The sequence below is a fragment of the Engystomops pustulosus genome, chromosome 1 (genome assembly GCF_040894005.1).
Source record: "Engystomops pustulosus chromosome 1, aEngPut4.maternal, whole genome shotgun sequence".
NCBI classification, from domain to species: Eukaryota; Metazoa; Chordata; class Amphibia; order Anura; family Leptodactylidae; genus Engystomops; species Engystomops pustulosus.
This window is the reverse complement of record NC_092411.1, coordinates 56945732-56969848: the sequence shown is the minus strand read 5'-3', so window position 1 is coordinate 56969848 and position 24117 is coordinate 56945732. Positions and strand designations below refer to the sequence as shown.

Sequence of the window (24117 nt, the reverse complement as noted above, 5' to 3'; positions counted from 1 at the left end):
TTTCTACAGTGTTCCTTAACCCTTTCTCATTGGAGATGATTTTCTTTTATATTTTTCTGTCTTTTTCCTTTTTTAGATAACCATTCACAAAGCTGTGTGATTTTTTTTGTAATGCTTATTTAATGTGCCTTGTGTAACACTGGCTATGGGTTCCACTCCTGGACACTTTAAGGTTATTTGGTAACTTGCTGTGCAACCTTCCTGCCAGCCCTTCCCCCCATAATAATAATAAAAATAATTTATTTTTATAGCGCCTACAGATTACGCAGCGCTGCACAAAGCATGTCAAATCGGTCCCTGTCCCCATGAGGCTCACAATCTAAACAACCTAACAGTATGTTTTGGAGTGTGGGAGGAAACTGGAGAGAACATACAAACTCTTTTGCAGATGTTGACCTGGGTGGGATTCGAACCCACGACCCCAACGCTGCAAGGCAGAAGGGCTACACACGGCCACCGTGCTGTCCACAAATACTTACATACATTACTCTATGTCTGCAGTCAGGCTTTCTTTCTCCCACAGCTCTCATATTATGCAGGCACAGGTTTTCTCAGTTTCTTAAAGGGAACCTGTCTTTAGCAATTGGCCTAATAAACCACAACCAGTATATTGTCAAACAGTAAAACACCTTCTAGTTTTTTGTTGCTTGGCAACATACTGTTAGTAGTTTATTAGGTCAATTTCTTCTGACAGGTTCTCTTTACAGGTCTAGTGTGTACACCTGCATTTGTGTCCCCATGTAGTCAGGTTTACATTAAAGGGGTATTCCAGGAATCAGCATAATTTATATACAAATGGGTCCTTAAAATATAAGCTTGTATGCAATTAGTTGTTATTAAAAATTTAGCTCCCGTTAGCAGAAAATGCCGGTAACATAGACTGTGAAGAAGAATTAAAATGCTACTGGCCCTTTAATCAGTCCGTTAAATTCTCCCGCATGGTCCATGGTGGATTAGACACAGGACAAAAGATGGCCGCTGGTCACATGTCCGCATCACATGTCCTGCACCTGCCTGGGCAGGTCATGTGATCACCACTATGTTTGGCTGTAGTCGGTTGGTTACAGTGCATCCAGTATGGTCAGTGTTGTGGTGATGGCAGTTACACATCATTACTATGGTAACAGAGCAAGAAAACCTGTTACATCATGACTAGGAGCAGAGCATAAGAGTTAGGAGGAGTTACTGAGAACTAAAGGATCTTGGGAGTTGTAGTTTCCAGTGGCGGCCATCTTGGTGATAACTTTAGAGAGGCCATAAAATTTTGTGAATCATAAAATCAAACTATTTAAGCTCCATTTTGTGACTAATGACATTAAGTTTTGTTACATTCATTTATTTACAGCATTATGGATTTTTGTATCAGACGTTCATATTCCCGGAATACCCCTTTAAAAAATTGTTACCGTTTTTTTTTCTGCATCTAAACAACTGCATAAAAATACCACATTATTTATTATTTTTTTATGTTTAAATACCTTTTCCAAGTAATATGTGCTTTGCATTGCCATATTCTCATAATCAAAGTTGCAGCTATTAGAGTACTATTTTTGGAAAGTTTGTAATGGATTGACCATTTTTATAATACCTAATACACAGTACTATTAGGGTTTCCACTTTGCCCAAATCTTAACACTTTTGCTAGGAATGTTTTCAGTTTGTAGGACCCCCCCCTATTGCAGCCTAGGCTATGGTGGCCACCATTGCAGATCCTATTCATGGTCTTTCCTCTTTCATACCACTAACAGCATCTTTTGCATTCATCTCCCTCTCTGCAGACTCCACAAATGAGAAAATATATGTCCAATAGATCATTACTGTATTGCATAGGAGAAATGGGGAAAACATTCTCGTTTAAATTGAGTGTCATATTGTATTCAGTGGTGAGAATAATACATGGTCTGGTTAGGATTGTTTTCTGTGACAGTCTTCGAGCAGCGCACAGTCAGTAGGGAGCAGCATATTTCTACAAATCATTTTAAAATTAGAATATGTCAGATTTCTGATATTGTGAGACAGTTTGGGGATGTTTCGTACAAGAAGTGAGAATTATATGGCTGTGTTCTGAGATGTATTCAGCCGCAAAGATGGATTCAAGCCGCACAGCCCATCAGAGCCACAGCATACACTATCAATAATTAACATAATTGTTATGACTCATAATATTCTGCAAGGGAACAATTAGCATGTTTCTCTCTTCTACCAGGTGCAGAAATGATCATTTGGCTTTCTGTGCATAAATTTCAATGCCTGAATCATTGCTTAAGAGAATTTATTTTCTTCATATATTAAAATAACTGCATTGCACCTGTGTTTGTCTGTATTACCATTCATAGTGTTGGGGAAAGCGTCATCACACTCCAGGTAACTGGAATGTAGTGGCGATATATGATATATTTTCATCATTTTCTGGAGTACTCGTGGTGCTTTAGATTATAGACACTTTATGTTGTTGATGAATGCCTGTGTAATGCCGGTGTTCTGTAGCATCTCTTCACCTTTATATTGGTGGTATTCATTAAAAAAGACTCTCTGAAAGGAAAGAGACTGAAGTGGGTTTAACAATAAAAAAAATTGATCCCTATCACAGAATTTTTATTTCTCCTACTTGGTTGATTTTAACCTGTTTAACATTCTGCTACATCACAAGAAACCAATTGTTCTTACTGCAACACCTTAAAGAGAACCTGCCATGCAAATTAACTCACCCACAATAAATATTTGATTAAAAACTATAATAAAAAGCATTGGCACTCAGAGCCCTTTCTGTGGGCACTCAGGCCATCACCAGAGATGACTCCAGGCATCTTCCTGCAGTCCCAGACAGCCCTGGACTTGCTGTGCACAGAGGTATTTTAAAGTGACGGCTGTACCTGGGACTATTTTCTGCTTTTTTGGTGTCCTCAGGTGCTGGTATCAATGAAAACTGTGACAGAGAAGGGAGTATAAATCACAAATAGAATTTCTGTGTTGGCACTTTGCGATATATAAGCAGGTCTTTGTTGTAATTTGGGCACTCGGCCTCTAAAAGGTTCGCCATCACTGCCCTATATGGTTCCTCTCTATGGCTGCAATGTTTTAAAAATTATTTTGGAAACTTATATGCAACTCATCTGATATGAGTCCATCAAACTAAGTGAGTCCAATGAAGCCGGGCAAATTCAGTGGTTACTTGCATTCAACTGCTTGTTCCTGAGTGACAGGTGTCAGTGCTACTGAACACGCTGCTATGTGGAACATTTCCGAGAGAGAGAAAGAGCTCTGTTACATCATTGGCCATTTTATATCATGTGACCAAGGTGATGTCATCTAAGGTCCTGTTACATCTGCAGTGAATACTCAATGTATGTATCTAATCACATGAAATCATAGTATCCATGTAGGGTGGGGAAGAAGTTGCATGCTTGACTTGCCACTCAGCCTATTAGTTTAGAATGAAATCCTTGTTCTCATGATTGGTTGGGATCCCAGCAGTTAAGCCCCCAGTGATCCTATTGTTATGCCCGTGGTATAACCCTTTTAATAATCTTCCAGACTGACAATATAGCAAAAGCATTGCAATTAGAAACAGCTTGAAAGAAGCCTTGAACGATACGTCATTTGATTTTATTAAGATACTTTTGCTTTTCAGACTATTGTTGATTATTATTAGATGAAATAACATCTAATTTACTAATGTACAGATTTTCTTGGAACACGAATCCCTGGTAATCTTCTTTTCTAACACAAAGATAACAGTACTGTATCTGCATTCACAAGAACAATTAAAAGAGAATAAAACGAGAAACAACAAATAAACAAATGGAACAAAACCAGAGCATTTCATGTTCCATTAACAAATGAGGGCTGCCCAGTACAAAGAAGATGAGAATCCTTCATGGCTTTGAAAAGTTGCAAGCATTGTTTTGTTTCCCTGGTGTAAACTGCTTTCCGTTATCTGTTAAATAGAGATTCTGTGTGATGGCCAGCGCTTTGGTACTTTTCTTTTATATTACAAAATTGACTTCACATGGAAATTTTTTTTTCTCTATAAACAATACTTTAGTTTATCAAAAGTTGCTATAAACAGAATGACTAGTAGTCAAGACTGTATCTGAACCATGTAGGGCAGTGATGGTGAACCTTTTAGAGATCGAGTGCCCAAAGTGAGACTCAAAAACCACTAGCTTTTCCCAAAGTGCCAACACAGCAATTTAGGCAGTAACAAACTTATTGCTACCAGAATCTTTGAGCTCCAATCCGACCCTGTCCACACCTCCTAACTCTTCAGACCGGACCAAGCAGCACAGGATGGGTCACTACTTGGACTGCCTGAGACTGCAGGAAGATGCCATGTCTGGCAAACTGTGTGCCTGGGAGACAGCCTGTGTGCCCACAGAGATGCCTCCGAGTGCCATCTCTGGCACCAATGCCATAGGTTCGCCACCACTGATGTAGGGGGACAAGCGATAAAACATACAATCTAATTAACCGGTTAAGGACCGGGCCTTTTCCCGTTTTTTCATTTCCATTTTTCACTCCCCACCTTCAAAAATCTATAAATTTTTTATTTTTACACGTAAAAAGCTGTGTGACAGCTCATTTTTTGCGTAACAAATTGCACTTCATAGTGATTGCATTGAATATTCCATGCCATGTACTGGGAAGCGGGAAAAAAATTCCAAATGCAGTGAAAATGGTGAAAAGACGCATTTGTGTCGTATTCTTGTGGGCTTGGATATTACGGCTTTCACTTCACGCCACAAATGACGCATCTAATTTATTCTTTGGGTCGGTACGATTACAGGGATACCAAATTTGTATTGGTTTTATAATGTTTTCATACATTTACAAAAATTAAAACCTCATGAACAAAATTTTTTTTTTTATTTTGCCATCTTCTTGTGCTTATAACTTTTCCATACTTCGTTGGAAGGAGTTGAGGGTGGTGTCATCTTTTGCGACTTTTGATGATGTTTTCAATGATATTATTTTTAGGACTGTACGACCTTTTGATCACTTTTTATAGAATTTTTAATTTTTTTTAAATGGCAAAAAAGTGCCAGTTTTGACTCTGGACGTGATTTTCCGTTACGGGGTTAAACGCAGTGAAAAACCGTTATTATATTTTGATAGATCAGGCATTTTCGGACGCGGCGATACCTAATGTGTTTATGATTTTTACTGTTTATTTATATTTATATCAGTTCTAGGGAAAGGGAGGTGATTTGAATTTTTAGGTTTTTTTATTATATATTTTTCTTTAACTTTTTTTTTATTTTTATTTTTACTATTTTTCAGACTCCCTAGGGTACTTTAACCCTAGGTTGTCTGATCGATCCTACCATATACTGCCATACTACAGTATGGCAGTATATGGAGATTTTACCCCTTATATATTACAATGTGCTGATAGCACATTGTAATGAATGGGTTAACCCGAAGTAGCTTCGGGTCTTCGTGAGACCCGAAGCTACCATGGTGACGGATCGCCGCTCCCCGATGACGTCACGGGGAGCGGTGATTCCCGGAAAGATGGGGGCGCCCATGCGCCGCCATCTGTTTGAAGAAAACACCCGCGATCAGTGCCGGCACCGATCGCGGGTGTTACCGGTAAGCCTTTGCTGGAATATGCAGCAGAGACTTACCGGCTATGGAGAGGGCTCGGCCCGCGAGCCCTCTCCATGCATTGGAACGCGACCGCCGCCGTGAATACACGGCGGCCGGTCGCGAACCGGCTAAACATCCACAAACATAACAGTTTTGAAGGTAGCTTGTTGGGTACATGTGACACAATACGCCTCTAATACATAGTATATTAAAGGAGTTGTCCCACTTCGGCAAATAAATGTTATTGTTTGTGTGATGAAAGGTTATACAATTTTCCAATATACTTTCTGTATCAATTCCTCAAGGTTTTCTAGATCTCTGCTTGCTGTCCTCCCATAGGGAGCTTCTATTTTAACTTCTAATGGACAGAAATCTGACCATGGTCACACAGGTGTGCGGCTCGGTAAAGCATAAAGAGTAATCAGAGCCGTGTGATATAATGAGCCGTGCACCTGTGTGACCATGGTCAGGTTTCTGTCCACTGGGAATAAAGTATAGAATAACAGCAAGCAGAGAGCTTTAAAACCATGAGGAATTGATACATAAAGTATATTGGAAAATTGTATATTTTTTTCATCACACAAACAATAACATTTATTTGCTGGAATTGGAATACCCTTTTAAGTCTGATACTTAAAACTATTATTTATTACATTGGCCATGGAACATCAAGAGGCTAACACCTAACAGTTTACATTGTCTAGAAAATAGAAAGAGAGACACAGGCGGCGCCCCTAGTGCAATATGATACTTGAAGAGATGTGATTAAAGTTTAGAAAAACTGCTCACCTTGTGACACCTTGTGTCTAGTGCAATTGAGCAGAGGTTGGAGGTATAGTAGGGTGGGTGTGCAGCATCTAACCGGGTTCCGGTACTGGTTGGTGCAGGATGGAACAGTATTGGATTTAAGGTCGTTAAAGTGCCGGTTTGCTGTAAGACGCGCTTCCCAAATTAAAGAGTTTGCTTGTTATTTTGTCCGGAGTCTGCCTGGCGTGAGCGCGCGTGCTCACGCCAGGCAGACTCCGGACAAAATAACAAGCAAACTCCGGACCAACATACCCCTGTTGGATCACCTATCATCCCATCAGTTCCTCCTAACAACTTTACCCTAAAAGTTAATCTTACGGACCTGATGAAGGGAGGGGACCACCCCCGAAACGCGTAGTCCAATTTTATAACCAGAATAAAAAACCTCATCAAAACCAAACGTCTGATGTCGGATCCTCTTTAATTTGGGAAGCGCGTCTTACAGCAAACCGGCACTTTAACGACCTTAAATCCAGTTTACGTTGTCGACAAGCCTTGGATAACCTCTGAGCTTAAGATTCTGCTAAATAGGAAAAAACTTCGAGTTGAGGTGTATTAAAAAAAAATTAAGAAGTGAGATTAAGACAAAAAATGTGTATAGAGATAAATTGGAAAACAAATTGTTGCAGAACCGTAGGAGAGATGTAAAATTATTCTGCATCTCTTAAAGGGGTATTCCCACGAAGACAAGTTTATTATGTGTACTCAGGATAACAAAATAACACATTCTTTAATTCACTGTTATTAACAAAAATACAGCATTTCACAGATATAATTCCAACCTGTCTCTATCAGTCCTGCTGTTCACAATTTCTGTTGCTCCTAGACAGGACACTGTAACTTCTGACTTGGGGTCTGGTGGCCGCCATCTTGGATTCCTGTGTGACAGCTTGGAGCTGAGATTTCTGTCTCTTTCTGCTCTGTGCCTGTAGCCACACCCCCTGCAGTCCTAACACTGACACTCATCACTTCCTGCCAGCACATTGTGAGCTGCAAACTACAGAGAAGCTGCAAACTACCAGGAGATAAGTGATCTGAGGGAAAGGGAAAGCAGGCACGTATCTGTGAGAACAGAGATGTAGCAGTGCTGACAGTGTAAAAGTCTGTAGGCTTCTGTCTGTCACGCCTCTGTGTAATAGGCATCTCATCATCTCTCATTTGTCTTATATCTCCTTCTTAGTACAATGTCAGAAGCCAGATGAAAGTGTATATATACACTTGTACCCTGATAATCTCACCCCACAGAACTAGATGGATCATAATGTGTCTGCTAGAGAGTCCTTGCACGCACCATTTGCACTAACCAGCCTAGGGAGTGATCGGAGGTGAAACAGCAATAAAACTGAGTAAAAATGTAAAGAAAAGGGTTTAAATGATCTTTATTGTATAACTAGGGGATTGAGATTTAAGAATTTTTTTTTGTGGGAAAACCTCTTTAACCCCTTAACGCTGAAGCCACTTTTCACCTTCCTGACACGGCCCATTTTTTCAAATCTGCCCTGTGTCACTATAAGTGGTTATAACTTCGGAACGCTTTAACATATCCAAGTGATTTTAAAATTGTTTTCTCGTGACACATCGTACTTCAGGTTATTTGAAAAATTTTGGTGGTATGTTTTGCATTTATTTATGAGAAAATCAGATATTTGGTGAAAATTTGGAAAAATTTTAGATTTTTGAACTTCAAAATGTTCTACTTTTTCCATACATAGTCATAACCGCAAAAAAACGTAATAACTAACATTCACTAAATGTCTAATTTATGTGGACATGGTTTTTTATGCATACTCTTATTTTTGTAGGATGTTATGGGCCTTTGAACGTTAGGTGCGATTTTTCACATTTTCATAAAAAACGCAAAATCCTGCTATTGAGGGACCTGCTCAGGTTTCAAATCACTTTGAGAGACCTAAATAAAAGTAAACCCCATAAATTACCCCATTATAGAAACTACGCCCCTCAACGTATGTGAAACAACTTTTATGAAGTTTGTTAACCCTTTAATTGTTTTACAGGGGTTAAAACAAAATCGGATGCAATTTTGAAAGTAAAATTTTTTTGGGTAAATTAATGTTTTTCAAAAAATGTACAAATTGTCATTGGATAAAATACCAAAACGCTCCACAAAATTTGATACCTAATCTCTTTCGTGTATAATAATACCCCATATGTGGTGGTAACCTGCTGTATGGGCACACGCCAGGGCGTCGAAGGGAGCTGCGCCATTCAGAGCAGATTATGCATTGTCAATTTTTAGTGGCTATACAATCTTGATTTTTTTGGCAATTTGGACATATAAGGGCTTATTTTCTGCGACATGAGATGCACTTTACAAATACTTCATTTTAGTGGGTCATTACCTTATTAATGAGATTTTATTAACTCTTGAATGTATGGGTGAAAAGAAAATTGTCAATTTTGGTTTACTTTCTTTTCGTACTTTTTGGGGGTCGTACACCGTACACTAAAAATATTATATTATCTTTATTCTACAGATCACTAAGATTACAGTGATACCTCATTTGTATAGTTTTTCATTTATTTTTACAATTTTACTGGATAAAAACTAATATAGAGGAAATCTCATTTGTTTTTGCATCGCCATCTTTTCAGAGACGTAACTTTAATATTTTTTGGTTGACAGAGCTTGTTTAGGGCTTATTTTTTATGTGTTGAGTTGTTCTTTTCAGTGGTACCATTTTTGCGCACATAACTTTTTTTGATCACTTTTTAGAACATTTTTGTGTAGAGATTTTATGAAAAATTTAGATTTTTGGCGTGTTTTTCGGGTTTTGTTTTTACGGCGTTCACCGAGCGGGTCCAATAATGTTTCTGAGTTATTGTACGGATTGTTACGGACGCAGCGATACCAAATATGTTGGGTTTTTTGGCGATTTTGTGTTTTTTTCACTTTATTGCATATGTATAGGGAATATTTGTGTTTAGGGGACTCTAACTTTATTTAATTAATTATTTTTATTAAAAAATTATTTTATGTGGTGTTTTTAACATTTTTATTAACTTTTACAGGTTAGCTTGAACAAGTGATCCACTGATCACTTGTTCAAGCTCTTCTTCACATTACACAGTGTAATACAGATGTATTACAATGTGTAATGTTACACACTGAGCATGCTGCGCATGCTCAGTGTGTTACAGCCGGGTCCTGTCAGAAGGCAGGACCCGGCTACAGGAAGGAGGATCGCGCAGCCCCGGGCACCGGCAGTCCCGGGGTTGCGATCGGAGCAGCGGACCCCCCCGGTAAGCGCCGCGGGGGGGTCCGATTCTACTGAAATGCCCCTTGCACGCCGCGGTCAGCGCGACCGCGGCGTGTCAGGGGTTAACACCCGCGATCGGAGAAATCTCCGATCGCGGGTGTTAGAGGCAGGTGTCGGCTATAATATATAGCTGACACCTGCAGCTTCTGGCGCCGGCTCCGTTCAGGAGCCGGTGCCAGAAGCATGACGTAATAGTACTGCATTTTGCGGGAACGCACCTCCCGCGATGCAGTACTATTACGTCAAATGTCGGGAAGGGGTTAATAAGAGTAAACAGATGACTGAGGACTCCATTGAATTAGTGAACACCTTGAATGGGTATTTCAACTGCTTCAGTGCTGGGTTAGTACATGACTTAGAGACTATCTACCAAGAGGTAGGGACCACTGCAGAGCTATGGAATGGCTGGAGAGGTTATGACAGTAAGCAGTTTAGAGGTTCTCAAAACTTAAAGGTGTATTCTGGGAATATGAATGTCTGATACAAAAACCCATAATGCTATAAATAATTGAATATAACAAAACTCAATGTCATTAGTCACAAATTGGAGCTTAAATAGTTTGATTCTATGATTCACAAAATGTTATGGGCTTTCTAAAGTAGGTGGAGTACTCACCAAGATGGCCGCCAGTGGAAAATACAAGTCCCATGATGCTTTAGTTCTCAGTAACTCCTCCTACCTCTTATGATTTGCTCCCAGTGATGATGTAACAGACTGTCCTGCTCTGTTACCATAGTAGTGATGTGTGAACTGCCATCACTGCACATTACCTCACCACTGTACATTACCCAACCACAACACTGGCCACACTGGATGCACTTCAATCAACCAACTGCAGCCAAACATAATGACAATCACATGGCCTGCCCAGGACTTCAACATCAGTGGAAATCAACGGACTGATTAAAGGGCCAGTAACATTTTAATTCTCCATTATAGTCTATGTCCACAACATTTTTCTGCTAAGAGGAGCAAAATTTTAAATAACAACTAATTACATAATATCTTAGATTTTAAGGACCCATTTTTATATGAATTATGCTTTTTCTGGAATAACCCTTTATTTCAAATCAAAAGCTCCATTCAGCTTTTCTTTAACCCCTTAAAAAGCCGGCCCTTTTTTGTTTTTGCATTTTAATTTTTCACTCCCCACCTTCAAATATCCATAACTGTTTTTATTTTTCCAATGTAAAGAGCTGTATGAGGGATTGTTTTCTGCGTAACAAATTGCACTTCATAGTGATGGTATTTAATATTGCATGCCGTGTCCTGGGAAGCAGTAAAAATATTCCAAATGCAGTCAAATTGGTGAGAAAATGCATCTGCATCATTTTCTTGTGGGCTTGGATTTTACGGCTTTCACTGTGCCCCAAATGACATGTCTACTTTATTCTTTGGCTCAGTGCAATCAAGGGGATACCAAATTTATGTAGGTTTTATAATGTTTTCAAACAAAAAAATGTGGCTAATATATTTTTCAAACTTTGGTGTATGGACCTGTGCGTGGTTTAATTTTTTGTGACTTTTGTTGCCATTTTGAGGACTATCCAGCCTTTTAATAATTTTTAAATGTTTTTTAATGTTTTAATGTTTTTCAAAATGGCAAAAAAATGGCATTTTCGACTGGGCACTATTTTCTTTTACAGGTTTAGACGTCGGGAATAAGTATACTTATAAATATACTACAGTGTGGTAGTATATGGGGATTTTCCATATCATGTATTAAAATGTGCAAATTGCACATTGTAATGAATGTGTTAAGACCTGAGGCTGTCAAAGCAACAGATCACCACTCCCCGATTACATCACGGGGAGCGACCATCTAAGCCAATATGAGGGCGCCCCAAGCCGTGGGTGTTAATGGTGGATGTTTGCTGCAATATGCATCAAACACCCACCTTGTATGGAGAGTGCTCAGCTTGTGAGCCCTCTCCATACAGTGGGAGCCAACGCGTGACGTACTGTTACGACACACATTGGTATGGGTTTAAATATAGTCTACCAGCTGAATTGACCATACAAAGCTGCACACAGTTTTGGCTACATTTCTATGTATTGTAAAATACCAGAATCTGGTCCACTGGGGTGCACTACTCTGTAAGGTGTAGACTGCACAATTCAGAGCGAAGGGGCTTAAGAGCAGTGTGCAGTGCACAGACATCAAAGAACCCAACAGTTTGAGTGCAACTCCAAGTTCTCCAAGTCCAGCTATAATCCTGGAATCACAGTCCTGCTGCTGCTCACAATATACACAACTGTATGGTTACACAGATCTCCAAGGTTACTTTACCTTTGTATGGTCAAAACTGCTAATATACTTTTTACCTTCACCAGTCACTTTATTCCAGCCGCCAAAAAACATCTACACGGCTTAATGTCTGATGAATCTGTTTTCCTCCAAACTTAGCACCTAGAATTGAGGCCACATCAATCTTATTTTTTTCACAATCTGAGAGTCCTTTTGGTGCACTTTTGTAAACTCCAGGAAGACTTTTAATTCATCTATTACTCGGGCATCTTTCTGACCACTGTGTTTTAAAGCTCAGATGGGTGGAGTGATGACCCTCTGGAAGTTTCTCCCATCTGAAACTTTGTAGCTCAAAGTTATTGAGTTATTACCAAGACCAATTTCCTCTGTACTTAGTCTTGGAGTGGACATCTTTTGAAGGTGAAATGGTTGCTCCACATTATTTGAGAACTATGGAGTTCACTATGTTTTGGGGATTTTTCAGTGCAGCAGAATTTTTTTTGTAACCCTCTCCAGATCCAGGCTCTCTCGTAACCCTGTCTCTGATCTCCATAGCCAGTTCTTTACTCACTGTGCCTTGGCTTTTGCTCTCCTTGCGCTTTCAGCAATTTTTCACAATTCTGCTTTCACATTATTGTCACTGAGTGTGTACTGTAGTTTTTTTAATTTTAGCACAGGGCCTCTACATAACAAATTGTGAAAAAAAAGAAGGGAACAGAAGACTTTCCAGGTGCGTTGGTCATGCTGTTTGTAAGGAGGTTGTGGTAGCCTTGGGAAATCAAACATGAAAGGCAAGTTGGACTTGTTTATAGAATCGTCAATTTATGTTTTTCATATCTATGCATTTTTTGTCTCTATCATCTGATATTGATCTATCTTATATCTGTCATATATATCATCTATATATGTTTCTGTAGGTTTTTTCAGCATTGTGTGCGTTTCACACTGATTCTCTGCAGCACGGCGCTTGGATTATAAAACACCCAGGCTCTTAACCTGTCACTATACATTACAGGCAGCCTGCAGGAAGGCCCTGATTTATTTATAACCATAATGTAAATTTCAGTAGCATGCTTTACACCGTGAGATTTAACGTCACACACATTTTGTTTCTGAAGTGTACGTTTTAATAATAAATCAGACATTTTTAATTCATTGGGTGCATTTTATTCTGTATGTAAACAAAGTGAACTCGATGTAATGTTCGGAGACTTTATAATTAGCCCAATGTGATTTGAGCAAAACTTCTAATCAAGGTTATACAAGTTAGAGATATTTTCTCTTTTCAGACTTCAACTTGTTCATATAACCAGAGCGTTTATAATAAAATGCCTGCACAACCTGACATTCTCATTGGAGTCGATTTAGATTAAGTATTTCTCCATTCATTACGGCACGTTGTCAGTATTATTACATAAGGCCAGATACTAGGTAATTGTCAGAACAACATCTCTCAGGCTATAATAATGGTAAAAATCAATCATTCTCCAAGTGATCCTCTTAGCTCAGTGTTATGTGGAGGCCCTCCTATGTGCCTCAAATTTGTTAGGTGCTGATAAGCAATAAATCTTACTGGATGGCTGTCAATTTTACATATCAAAACTGTTTTTGCATTTAGAATACATTTGATTATGGTTGTGTTTACACATTCAGGTGAATAGAAATGGGGTAATATCAGCAAACTAAATGTGTGAACATGCCCCAACTTTGGGGAAGAGTAGAATTTGCATGATTTTTTTCACTCACTTGAATGATCTCTTCACCAAAAAAAAAGAGACACAGCATGTTCTGTAGTCATGTCTATCCTTACAACTCATCCACATTAACTTTAAAGAGTTGGCTACTATACTTCAAGTTTTAAGTAGGGGGACAGGATATTAGTTAATTTACCAATCTACATATATTAAAAGTTTTTCACTACTCTATTGAATTGTAAGGTATATCGAACGGTTCAGAAATGCCTTTTACCTCCACAGCCAGATATTTCTGTCCATAATTCTGTCCCCCACATTTGTGCTCCTGTACAGCTCCTCCCTCTTGCTCATTCACAGAGGTCAGGGTGTTGTGTAAGTTATAACACACAATTATATTGTAATCCAAAAGAAACCAGAAAGGCAGATGTGCCATGAAGGTGTGATGGGCTTCTGCCACCTTTCTTTAGTGAAAATGAGGTCCCTGGTAACAGGTTCCCTTTAACTTCCTCCTTTGTCATAAGATTAAATTAATTTTTTCTGATATTGATTATCAAAAATTATAAATAATGAAATCCTTTATTATCTCTTTGATTGATATTGCATGTAACCAAGCTGTTAAACTACCTTATGCAATAAACTATACAATCCCTATAGGATGCATTACATTTATATAGAATATTTCACAGTACTGTAATGTTGTGTTTTATGCATATCCCTGTATTATATTTCTGAACTTTTGGCATAAGTAATGGAACTTCAATACCACTTCTAGACCTATCAAACTAAGCTTATTCATACATATTCAAACGATGAATATAGGCAGAAATGTAATCTACTGCCTTTATGCTTCCCACTGAGTCACGAGAATCCAAGTACTCAGCATCTCCACAGGGAAGTCACAAAGCTGCCCACAGAAATAAGAATGGATTAAGAAATATATCAGGTCATGGTTTAAAAACAGAATAAAATATACATAATTGGATGAATCGAGAGAAGTTCAAAGCACAATCAGATGGTCAGAAGGTCTTCCCTCTCTTCCAGCAAGCTCCATGCAGAGCATTTGGATGCTATTCATTGTTTTGCACTACAATATGTGTCATGGCTGAGGCGTTTGTAAACTTTTACAAGGTTCCATGTAAATTCTTTATTTTTGCATTTTCAAATAAGAACAGCACAACAACAAAATAGGCATGCAGGCACCAAAAGTTGCGCAAAATGATAACAGGAGATGGGGGCAAACGGCCTAATCATTTAGCCTAACCCCCTGAAAATGAAAGAGAAATAAACAGAGAGGGGGACAAATACGAAAATGAGCTAAGGAAGAGGGGGGCAGAAAAGGAGACACACATCCTCCTTACAGCAAATGGCCAATATACTGAAAAGCAATCCAATTGCACCATGTACATGGTGTCCTGCTGACCTCTAAGAGAAGAAGCTAGATGCTCCTTAAAGGGGTATTCCCATCTATGCATTTACATTTAATTTAATTCATTTTCCATATGTAAACATTTATTCAATTGGATGTTATTAAAAAAATTGTTCCTGTGTGAAGATAATTTCTCATAAATGTAGTCATGTTGGCCCTTAGAAACGAGATAGCTTTCTCTGATACGACCACCTCACATTTTGGCAGGGGTGGTCAGACATGCTTTTATTTTATTTTTAATAACATCTAATTGAAGAAATGTTTATATATGGCAGATTAATGAAACAGAATGTGCATGTCCAGACGGGGATAACCCTTTAATCATCAATTTACTCAAATTTACTCAGGACCTATTTTCGGTAATCAGGTGTACAACAGAGTGATGCTATGCAGACAATGGCGTGTGGCACGGGCAGGGTCTGCGCCAGCACTGTCCATACCTGGGCAAGTGCCGGGGCCCAGAGCTGCTGGGGGGCCAACGTAAGGCTGCACAAAAGTATAAAAATACATAGCTGTAACGAGGCAATGTTCGTTTGATAAATAAGTAAGTCCTTCCTTAAATCCACAAGTGTGGTGTGTATAAGGCCAGTGCCTAAATATTAATAAAGCAATAGTTATCTATGCAATCATGGTGTCAATTCTGGGTACTGGGGGCACTGGGATACAGGCTTCCTCATTTATTCAGGACTTCTTTACTTTATCAATTGAACATTGCCTGGTTACAGCTATGTAATTTTATAAAAATTGGATACTGGGGTCATTGATTTGCTTGAGGCACTTCTGTGTGTTTTTTAAGTGTTTTTATATATTGGATAATTTAATAAAGATGTTATATGAATTTAGACCTTTCTTGGACATCCGCTTTTCATTTGTTTATATGAGACATTAATTTGGGTATCATATTATCTTTAGACCCTTATCTTCATATATAAGGCTGCACAAAAGTAAACCATGGGGCTGAGGGGGGTGTACCTAATTAATCCATAGGGTGTGAGGAGGGCTTTATATAAAATACCCATGAGGGGGCTGTATATAAAGTAACCATAAAGGGGGGTTTGGTATGATAACCTAGGGAATATTTTAGGGAACAAGAGACTGTTTTAGTCTCTGAATTTTTAATGCTACCATGTGAGTTTACTGCTAAGGGACCCACTGAGGCTCTGTCTCCCAGGGGCCCACTGAAACCTTGAGCGGATAGTCTGTAAATTTGGAGACAGCCCTATGCTGTCCCCATTCAGGAGATATGTAAAACTAACCAGTTGTAAACCAGAGATGGAAAGTTGCATTGTCCCTTAAAGGGGGTGTATATCCCCATATAGTTAAAGGGAGGCCTGATTGAGGTCAGATAATTTCAAAGTTGGAGTAGCTGCAGAGTTCAGATGGGTCAACACCTCAAACAGAAGCCAGTGGTCACCTTTCAGGAAATTCCTAGATCTTCAACAGTTACCATTAAAATATTTTTTTGTAATGTAATGTTTCGGGTAGGATATAAGGTAATTTACAAATATATATATATATCGCTTAAAAGTTCTGCCTCCTGTGTTTTACCATAAAGCAGACATTCTTGACCATAAAATTTGCAGCAGATAGAGGGTCATGTGATCTCTAACTGTCCATAAACAAACACCCTGCCAGGACCTTGATCTTATACTCATGAATACTATCTTAAGGTTTTAGTTAATTTTATTGATGTTTAAGCTCATATCACTCAATGATGGTCATTGTAAGAATCCAGAGTGTGGGTGGGTACTTTCTAGACACTTCATGATTCCTCTGTGCTAGGAGATGCTATGTGCTGATTGTCATAGTACAAACTTAAATAATAATAATTACCAACATAAGTATGAAGGACCAAAAAAGTACTCACAAATTGTATAACCAATATAAGCAAAGTAATAAAATACAAATCTTTATAATTGCACACAAAGGAAATCAAAAAGGACAATAAAAACAACCGTTAAAATCCACAAAAACAGACAAAATGGTGGTGGTCAATCCATGGTATATAACACCATACATCCAAGTATATAACAGTGTGACCATATGAGTAAATACAGGATAGGGCTGTGCAAAATGTACAAATATGGGATTTGGGAGTAAGTCAAGACAGAGTGCAAGACATATGAAAGCATACAGTTTGAGAAAAAAATGCAGGACTCCCAGACTATGAGAAATAAGATTCTCTGATCTAAAGAGATGAAGATTGAATCTGTTGGTGTCAATTTGTGTTTATGTGGAGAAATCCAGGCATACCTCATTACCTAACAAATACAATCCCAACAGCGACACATGGTGATCGCTACATCATGCTATGGGGGTGCTTTGCAGCTGCAGAGAAAGGATGACTTGTTGTAATTGAAGAAACCAAGTACAGAGAGCTCCTAGATCAGTGGTGGCGAACCTATGGCACGGGTGCCAGAGGCGGCACTCCAAGCCCTTTCTGTGGGCACCCGGGCCATCATCCCCAGCACACCAGACAGGACTCAAAGAATTTTCCTGCAGTTCCAAGCATGCTGCTTTCAGTCATATTTTAAAGTGATACTTACTTGGCTACTTATGACTGTAGGAAGAGGGGAGTGTGTAGACAGGGCCGAATTATCTCTGAAGGACTTCCTGCGGGCCCCATGATTCTCTGTGTACAGAGGGACACTGGAAAGAAGCTACAATGATGCAAATTTTCCCTCCTTCTTTCTACTGTGTTGGTGTCCTCAGGAGGCCAGTATGATTGAACGTTGTTGAACAGGGAGCAATAAATTACTGCTTTAATTTTTGGTGGCACCTTGCGATAAATTGAGGGTTTGGGGTTGCAGTTTGGGCACTCGGTCGCTAAAAGGTTCGCCATCACTGTCCTAGATGATAACCTCTTCCAGGGTGCTCTGGAGCTCAGAACAACTATGTGACCGTTCTTGACTGGCCCACCCAGAGATCTGACCTAAGCACAATTGAGCATCTCTGGAGCGATTTGAAAATGACGTCCACCAACGTTCACTATCCAACCTGAGGGAACTGCACATGATCTGCAAGGAGAATGTCAAATTCAGGTGTTGGAAACTTATAGCATCATTTTCAAGAAGACTCCTGGCTGTACTAGCCCAAAAGGTGCTTTTACTCAATACTGAGCAAAGGGTCTAAATACTTATGACCATGTGATATTTATGTTTTTGTTGTGTAATAAATTAGCAAAGATATCTACATTTCTGTTTTTTTCTGTCAAGTTCGAGGGCAGAGTGTATGTTAATAAGCATTTTTGCACCAATTGGCTTTAATGAAACAAAGAGTAAAAAAATTATAATGATCTGAATACTTTCTGTACTCACTTTATCTAAACATGTGCAGCCAAAAGTAAATATGAGAAAGGACACATCTGTTGGGCTTTTATTTAGCTGCATTTTAGGTTAACTTGAAATGTTGTTTTATTAAAGTGCCATCAGAAGTCTTGTGTTTCCAAGGTGATCTATTGAAGAGAATCGTCATGTAGGGAATAAAATTAAGAAGATTGTACAAAATGAGGTTTCTTTGCTTGTTGCACTCTTTCATCGTATACAACCTATTTTCTCTACTCTCTGAAGAACAGATCATGTAAGGTTAATCCTTGGTCTAATGGTATTATAGTGTTAGCGAAATTTGGACTGTCTTCGAAGCAAGTTCAGCGGGGATTAAGATTAAATATTACATTACACTGCTTTTCATTTATTAAAGAGAAGGCACAAATTAGCATAGAAACAAAAATCTATCAGCTTTTTGTTGACGTTGTGCATAATAAAGCAATTTTGGAATGAAATGCTGTGGTAAATTAGATTAGCGTGGGGAAGTGTGTCACCATCCTAGAGCTATAATGGTAGTCACATTTTGTCCTGTTTTGAATCATGGTTTCATATTTTCTGGCAGTATTAAGTTTAAATAACTGTTCTTTTAAACCCGGTTTAAAATATAAACTTTTGAGACAGGCTTACAGGTAACTGATACCAGTGTACAGGAAAAACATAGATGGTCTTCCTTACGTTTCCTCTTTGGCAACATACCTCATGACGTGTGGAGAGATGCCCAGATTTTTCAAAAATAAAACACGATTTTCACTATTCTGAACCGCATCCTGCCAATGGCTCTTGAAATGTGATCAAATTTGTGAAAAGTTTAGGTTGGACCCATCTGTACTAAGAAAGCTTAGTAAAGTAGAAAGTGACATCCTGCGCTAACTGACTGATTACTTTTTTGCAGGTGCAGTTAAAAACCACTCTCTCAAGCCAATATGTCATTCGAACACAACCAACTAACTCATGTCTGTCCACCCTGGAATGTGCTGCCATTGCTCTTTCAATAATGGAGAAAAATACAGAAATTCAGCAGGTAGGAAAACAATACTGTGGATTTCAGTTCCTTTCAGGAATGTTCCTTTCATTACATTCAATATTGTAATCTTGTTACCTTAATTAAGTAAACAAGAATACAAACAACCATGTTGATACCGTATATACCCGAGTATAAGCCAACCTGAGTATAAGCCGAGACCCCTAATTTTAACACAAAAAAATTTGAAAAACCTATTGACTCGAGTATAAGCCGAGGGTCACAGCCTCCAATTATATAACCAGCCCCTTCAATATATAGCCTAGCCAGCCCCCTGTAGTGTATAGCCTGCCAGCCCCCTGTAGTATATAGCCTGCCAGCTCCCTGCATTGTATAGCCTGCCAGCCCGTTCTAGTATATAGCCTGCCAACCCCCTGTAGTATACAGCCTGCCCAGCTTCTGTAGTACTCAGGCTGCCCAGCCCCCTGTAGTATATAGCCTGCTAGCCCCCTGTAGTATACAGCCTGCCCAGCCCGCCATAGTATATTAGCCTGCTGCCCCCTGTAGTATACAACCTGCCCAGCCCCTGCCCGCAATATAATTCCTGTAGGAAAAAAAACAAACACTGTACTCACCTTCCACCCTCCAGCAGGTCCTCTTCTATACCACGGTGCTCCGGCATCGGCTCTGTGTCTCCATGCAGTCCGCTCTCTGACATCATAGTGCAGAGCGGCTGATGTCACGATCCCTGCAACGAACATCGCGGTATAGAAGACACCCGGAGGGGGGGGGGCGTCGGAAGGTGAGTACAGTGTTTGGTTTTTCCCATGACTCGAGTATAAGCACATTTTTTGTGCTGAAAAACTCAGCTGATACTCGAGTATATATTATAGAAAACTGTAATAAACATCTATTCCAGTAGTGTTACTTGACTCTTCTCAACAGCTATCTCCCAGATCTTTCTGTGACCTTCACTGTGTTGAATAATAACAAAAAATGACATCCACTCCAAAAGTGATAGGCGAAGCACTAACATTAGTGGGTAATAGGCACAGCTCATCCTGGAGCACACTCAATACCCCAGTAGTCAAGTTTGGAGAAGGAAGGTGAAAAAAGATGCTGGCTTCCTAACACGAAGGTTGCAGCCACTAAAAAAGTTGATTCCGTTCTTGCTTATGTACACTATGTCAAGTTCCTCTACGGGTGCCACTGCTTTATAGATTTTCTATTAGTAGAAGTCAGGCTCAACCTATGAGATTAAAGCTATTGTAGGTCATTACAATTTATTTTTTCTGAAGGCACTGTCCAAGAATACAGTGGATATTGAAGGCCTTTTCTTAGGGTAGATCTTCAGTATCACATCAGTGTGGGTTCAAAGCTGCCATTCCCATCACTTGGGCTGCATTCACATGAACGTAGGCCAGGTGGGCATAACTACGTTCGCCGTGATGGAAAAGAGCAGACGTGACCCCTCAGTTATAGCGATGCATGACGCACGGCACCGTAACACAGGGGAAAGAGAGGACATGTCCTATCTTTTTCCCGTGTACAGAGCGGTATGGTAACTTATCTCTCCGGTTGCCCATTGCCGGCCTATGGTTGCATATATATTTCCCCGAATGGTCATGTAGCTGTAGCCTTAGCTATATTATTATATCTTCCACCATACCATACATGTGCAGTCCTAATAGGCAAAGTAATGAAACTATTTATAAGATGAGAGCAGATTTTACATTGTTAATATTGTTTCTTTTATTTTATAAACCTAAATGTCATTCTTCTAGTCATAAAAATACTTTAAGTACTTTGGCACCAAAAATCTGATTTTTACAGTTTACCTTGATTTTATATCTCATATTGATTTATGCATTTGTCCTCTAAATTTTTTGGCAGACCATCCTCCGCCCTCTGCAGGCACTGTGCTCTTTCCAGCTTCAACATGGTGCTCAGATTCATCACAGCAAGGAACATCTGCTAAAAAATGGCCAGTACAAGAAACCCATGCCAAAGAATAAGCGCAAGCTCAAGAGGATGGAACTTCTAGTGAACAATGTTAAAATTTAGTCATTTGTTACTTCTATATTTATTCTTTTGAGTACAATTTGATTTTAAGATTATTGGTCAGATTGGACATGTTTTTAACATGTGGGCCTAACAAAGCCCTGCCTGTTTTTGGTCACTGACCATTTATTTAATTTTTTCCAATAAAATTGAATAACCTTTATTTTGTTCAGTAGGAATTTTTTATTGTGACATATAAAATGAATGGGACAGTAACTGGACAAAGACTATGTAGTACAGGTAGCATTATTTAGAGTGTCTGTCCGGTAATCTTTTTTTTTTCTTTTTTTACAAATAAATAGCAAATTTAGCCTATTATTGTCATTAGCAATAATCAGCCATTCCTTTACTATTCTCCTCAGTGTCGCTCATAATAATATAATAATAATAATAATAATAATAATAATAATAATAGAACTTTGTCCCCGGAGGGAAATTAACCGGGCCCTTTCCTGTTTTTTCATTTCCATTTTTCACTCCCCACCTTCAAAAATCTATAACTTTTTTATTTTTACACATAAAGAGCTGTGTGATGGCTTGTTTTCTGCATAACAAATTTCACTTCATAGTGATGGTATTGAATATTCCATGCCATGTACTGGGAAGCGGGAAAAAAATTCCAAATGCAGTGAAAATGGTGGAAAAACGCATTTGCACCATTTTCTTGTGGGCTTGGATATTACGGCTTTCACTGTGTGCCCCAAATGACATGTCTACTTTATTCTTTGGGTTGGTACGATTACAGGGATACCAAATTTGTTTAGGTTTTATAATGTTTTCATACATTTACAAAAATTAAAACCTCCTGTACAAAAATTTTTTTTGATTTTGCCATCTTCTGGCGCTAATAACTTTTTTATACTTTGTTGTGCGGAGCTGTGGGTGGTGTCATTTTTTTGCGACATTTGATAATATTTTCAATTATATAATTTTTAGGACTGTACGACCTTTTGATCACTTTTTATAGATTTTTTTGATATTTAGCAAAATGGCAAAAAAGTGCCATTTTCGACTTTGAGCGCTATTTTCCGTTTCGGGGTTAAACGCATTGAAAAACCGCTAATATATTTTGATCGGGCATTTTCCGCGTCGATACCTAATGTGTTTATGATTTTAACTGTTTATTTATATTTATGTCAGTTCTAGGGAAAGGGGGGTGATTTGAATTTTTAGGGTTTTTTATTATAATTTTTTTTTTAACTCTTTTTTATTTTTATTTTTTACTATTTTTCTGACTCCCTAGGTTGTCTGATCGATCCTATCATATGCTGCCATACTACAGTATGGCAGTATATGGGGATTTTCCTCCTCATTCAGTACAATGTGCTAAAACGAAATAGCCTCGGGTCTACGGAAGACCCGAGGCTACCATGGAGACGGATCACCGCTCCTCGATGGCGTCATGGGGAGCGGTGATCCTAGGCAAGATGGCGGCGCCCATGCTTTTGAAGCTGCCGGCAGCTTTGCGGGCAGCGAACACAATGATAACACCCGCCATCGGTGCTGGCACCAATTGCGGGACTTACCGGCTATGGAGAGTGCTCAGCCCGTGAGCCCTCTCCACGAAGCGGGACCCGCCGTGAATACAGTTAAAGTATCACATCAACTACTTTTTAATACAATTACATTTACATACACAGAAAAAATAAATAACACACAGATTTAAAAAGACATAAAAACATTTGATACATTCATCTTACATAGTGAGTCTAGCCTTAATGAGCTGCACATCTCCCTCTAACTGATCATTAAACTCCATTTGCAATAACAAGAGAGTGTGATATTTATAGCTGATTATCTCTATTAGTCCATATCATAAACTGAACTGGTCACTAACCACCAACAAGACTGGGAGGGGCTGCTGTTCCCTGCTCATTCCTGAAAGAGGCGAATGCTCTGTGGTGCAGCTCTCTGTGTAGTTAGTAGGAGAAACCGTGTCTCACTCTGGAGCTCAGCCTTCAACAGACACTTTTACACTCTTCAGCTTCCTCCTCCCAAACTGTGCTCTCTCTGTCTACACAGCAGGGTAGCTGTTAACCACTAGTTTTTATACAGCAGACTACATACACACTTCATGTAACTTTTTCACTACTGGTAATCAGTCTCCTGGTTTAGGCAGTGAAGTTTCTCTTCTACATGCTGACAGCTACCAGACAAGGACGCTACATCCTGTATGTACTTACTGCAGAAGTCTGTGGATTTGCTTTTTAAATCCCTTATTTTTGGACTTTATAAAAGTACACCAGGCACACACACTGAACCTGTATCCAGATACACACTGCTTACAGTATAAAACAAGTTAACTGCTAGCACACAGACATTCAAATTCTAACATGACTTAGAGTTAATTAATGAAAGGTATAGAAACCTATAAAAAGCTAATAAGAGAAAAATTATTAAAGGTTTACTATGGAAAGGCACATGTCTTAACTAAGTTACAAAGAATGATGGAATTACAAGACATACATGAAAAGAAAGAGAGTCTGGGATAAAATAAAGAAAGAACAGGCCCCTTACTTACTTGGATTGGCAAAAGTTCCATGGAGAAGAACCAACAAAATCCTGGACAGCTCAGCAAAGCTGTAGAATTTTACCCCAGTGTGAACTCTATTCTCTTATGTAGGGTCTGGCATGACTTCCCTCATCAATCCATCCAGGGAGTTAAAGTTTTTCTTTTTAGATTTTTATAAACCAGCTGCCCCCTTAAGAAATAAACTTAAAGGAAA

General features: G+C 39.0%; 1 protein-coding gene across 5 annotated transcripts in view; it reads left to right on the top strand.

Moving 5' to 3' along the window:
- Positions 1-21603, top strand: part of DTWD2 (DTW domain containing 2) — a 163338-nt gene extending 141735 nt beyond the window's left edge. For 2 of the 5 annotated variants that reach the window (XM_072119441.1, XM_072119432.1), the window contains exons 6-7: positions 19262-19390; positions 21224-21595. In XM_072119441.1, coding sequence (XP_071975542.1) covers positions 19262-19390; positions 21224-21394 — 300 coding nt within the window. In that variant the 3' untranslated portion in view covers positions 21395-21595. Of the gene's footprint in view, positions 1-19261; positions 19391-21223 lie in introns of all 5 variants that reach the window. The other 3 variants (XM_072119414.1, XM_072119424.1, XM_072119507.1) reach the window with 3 other exon arrangements.
- Positions 21604-24117: the final 2514 nt, after the last annotated feature.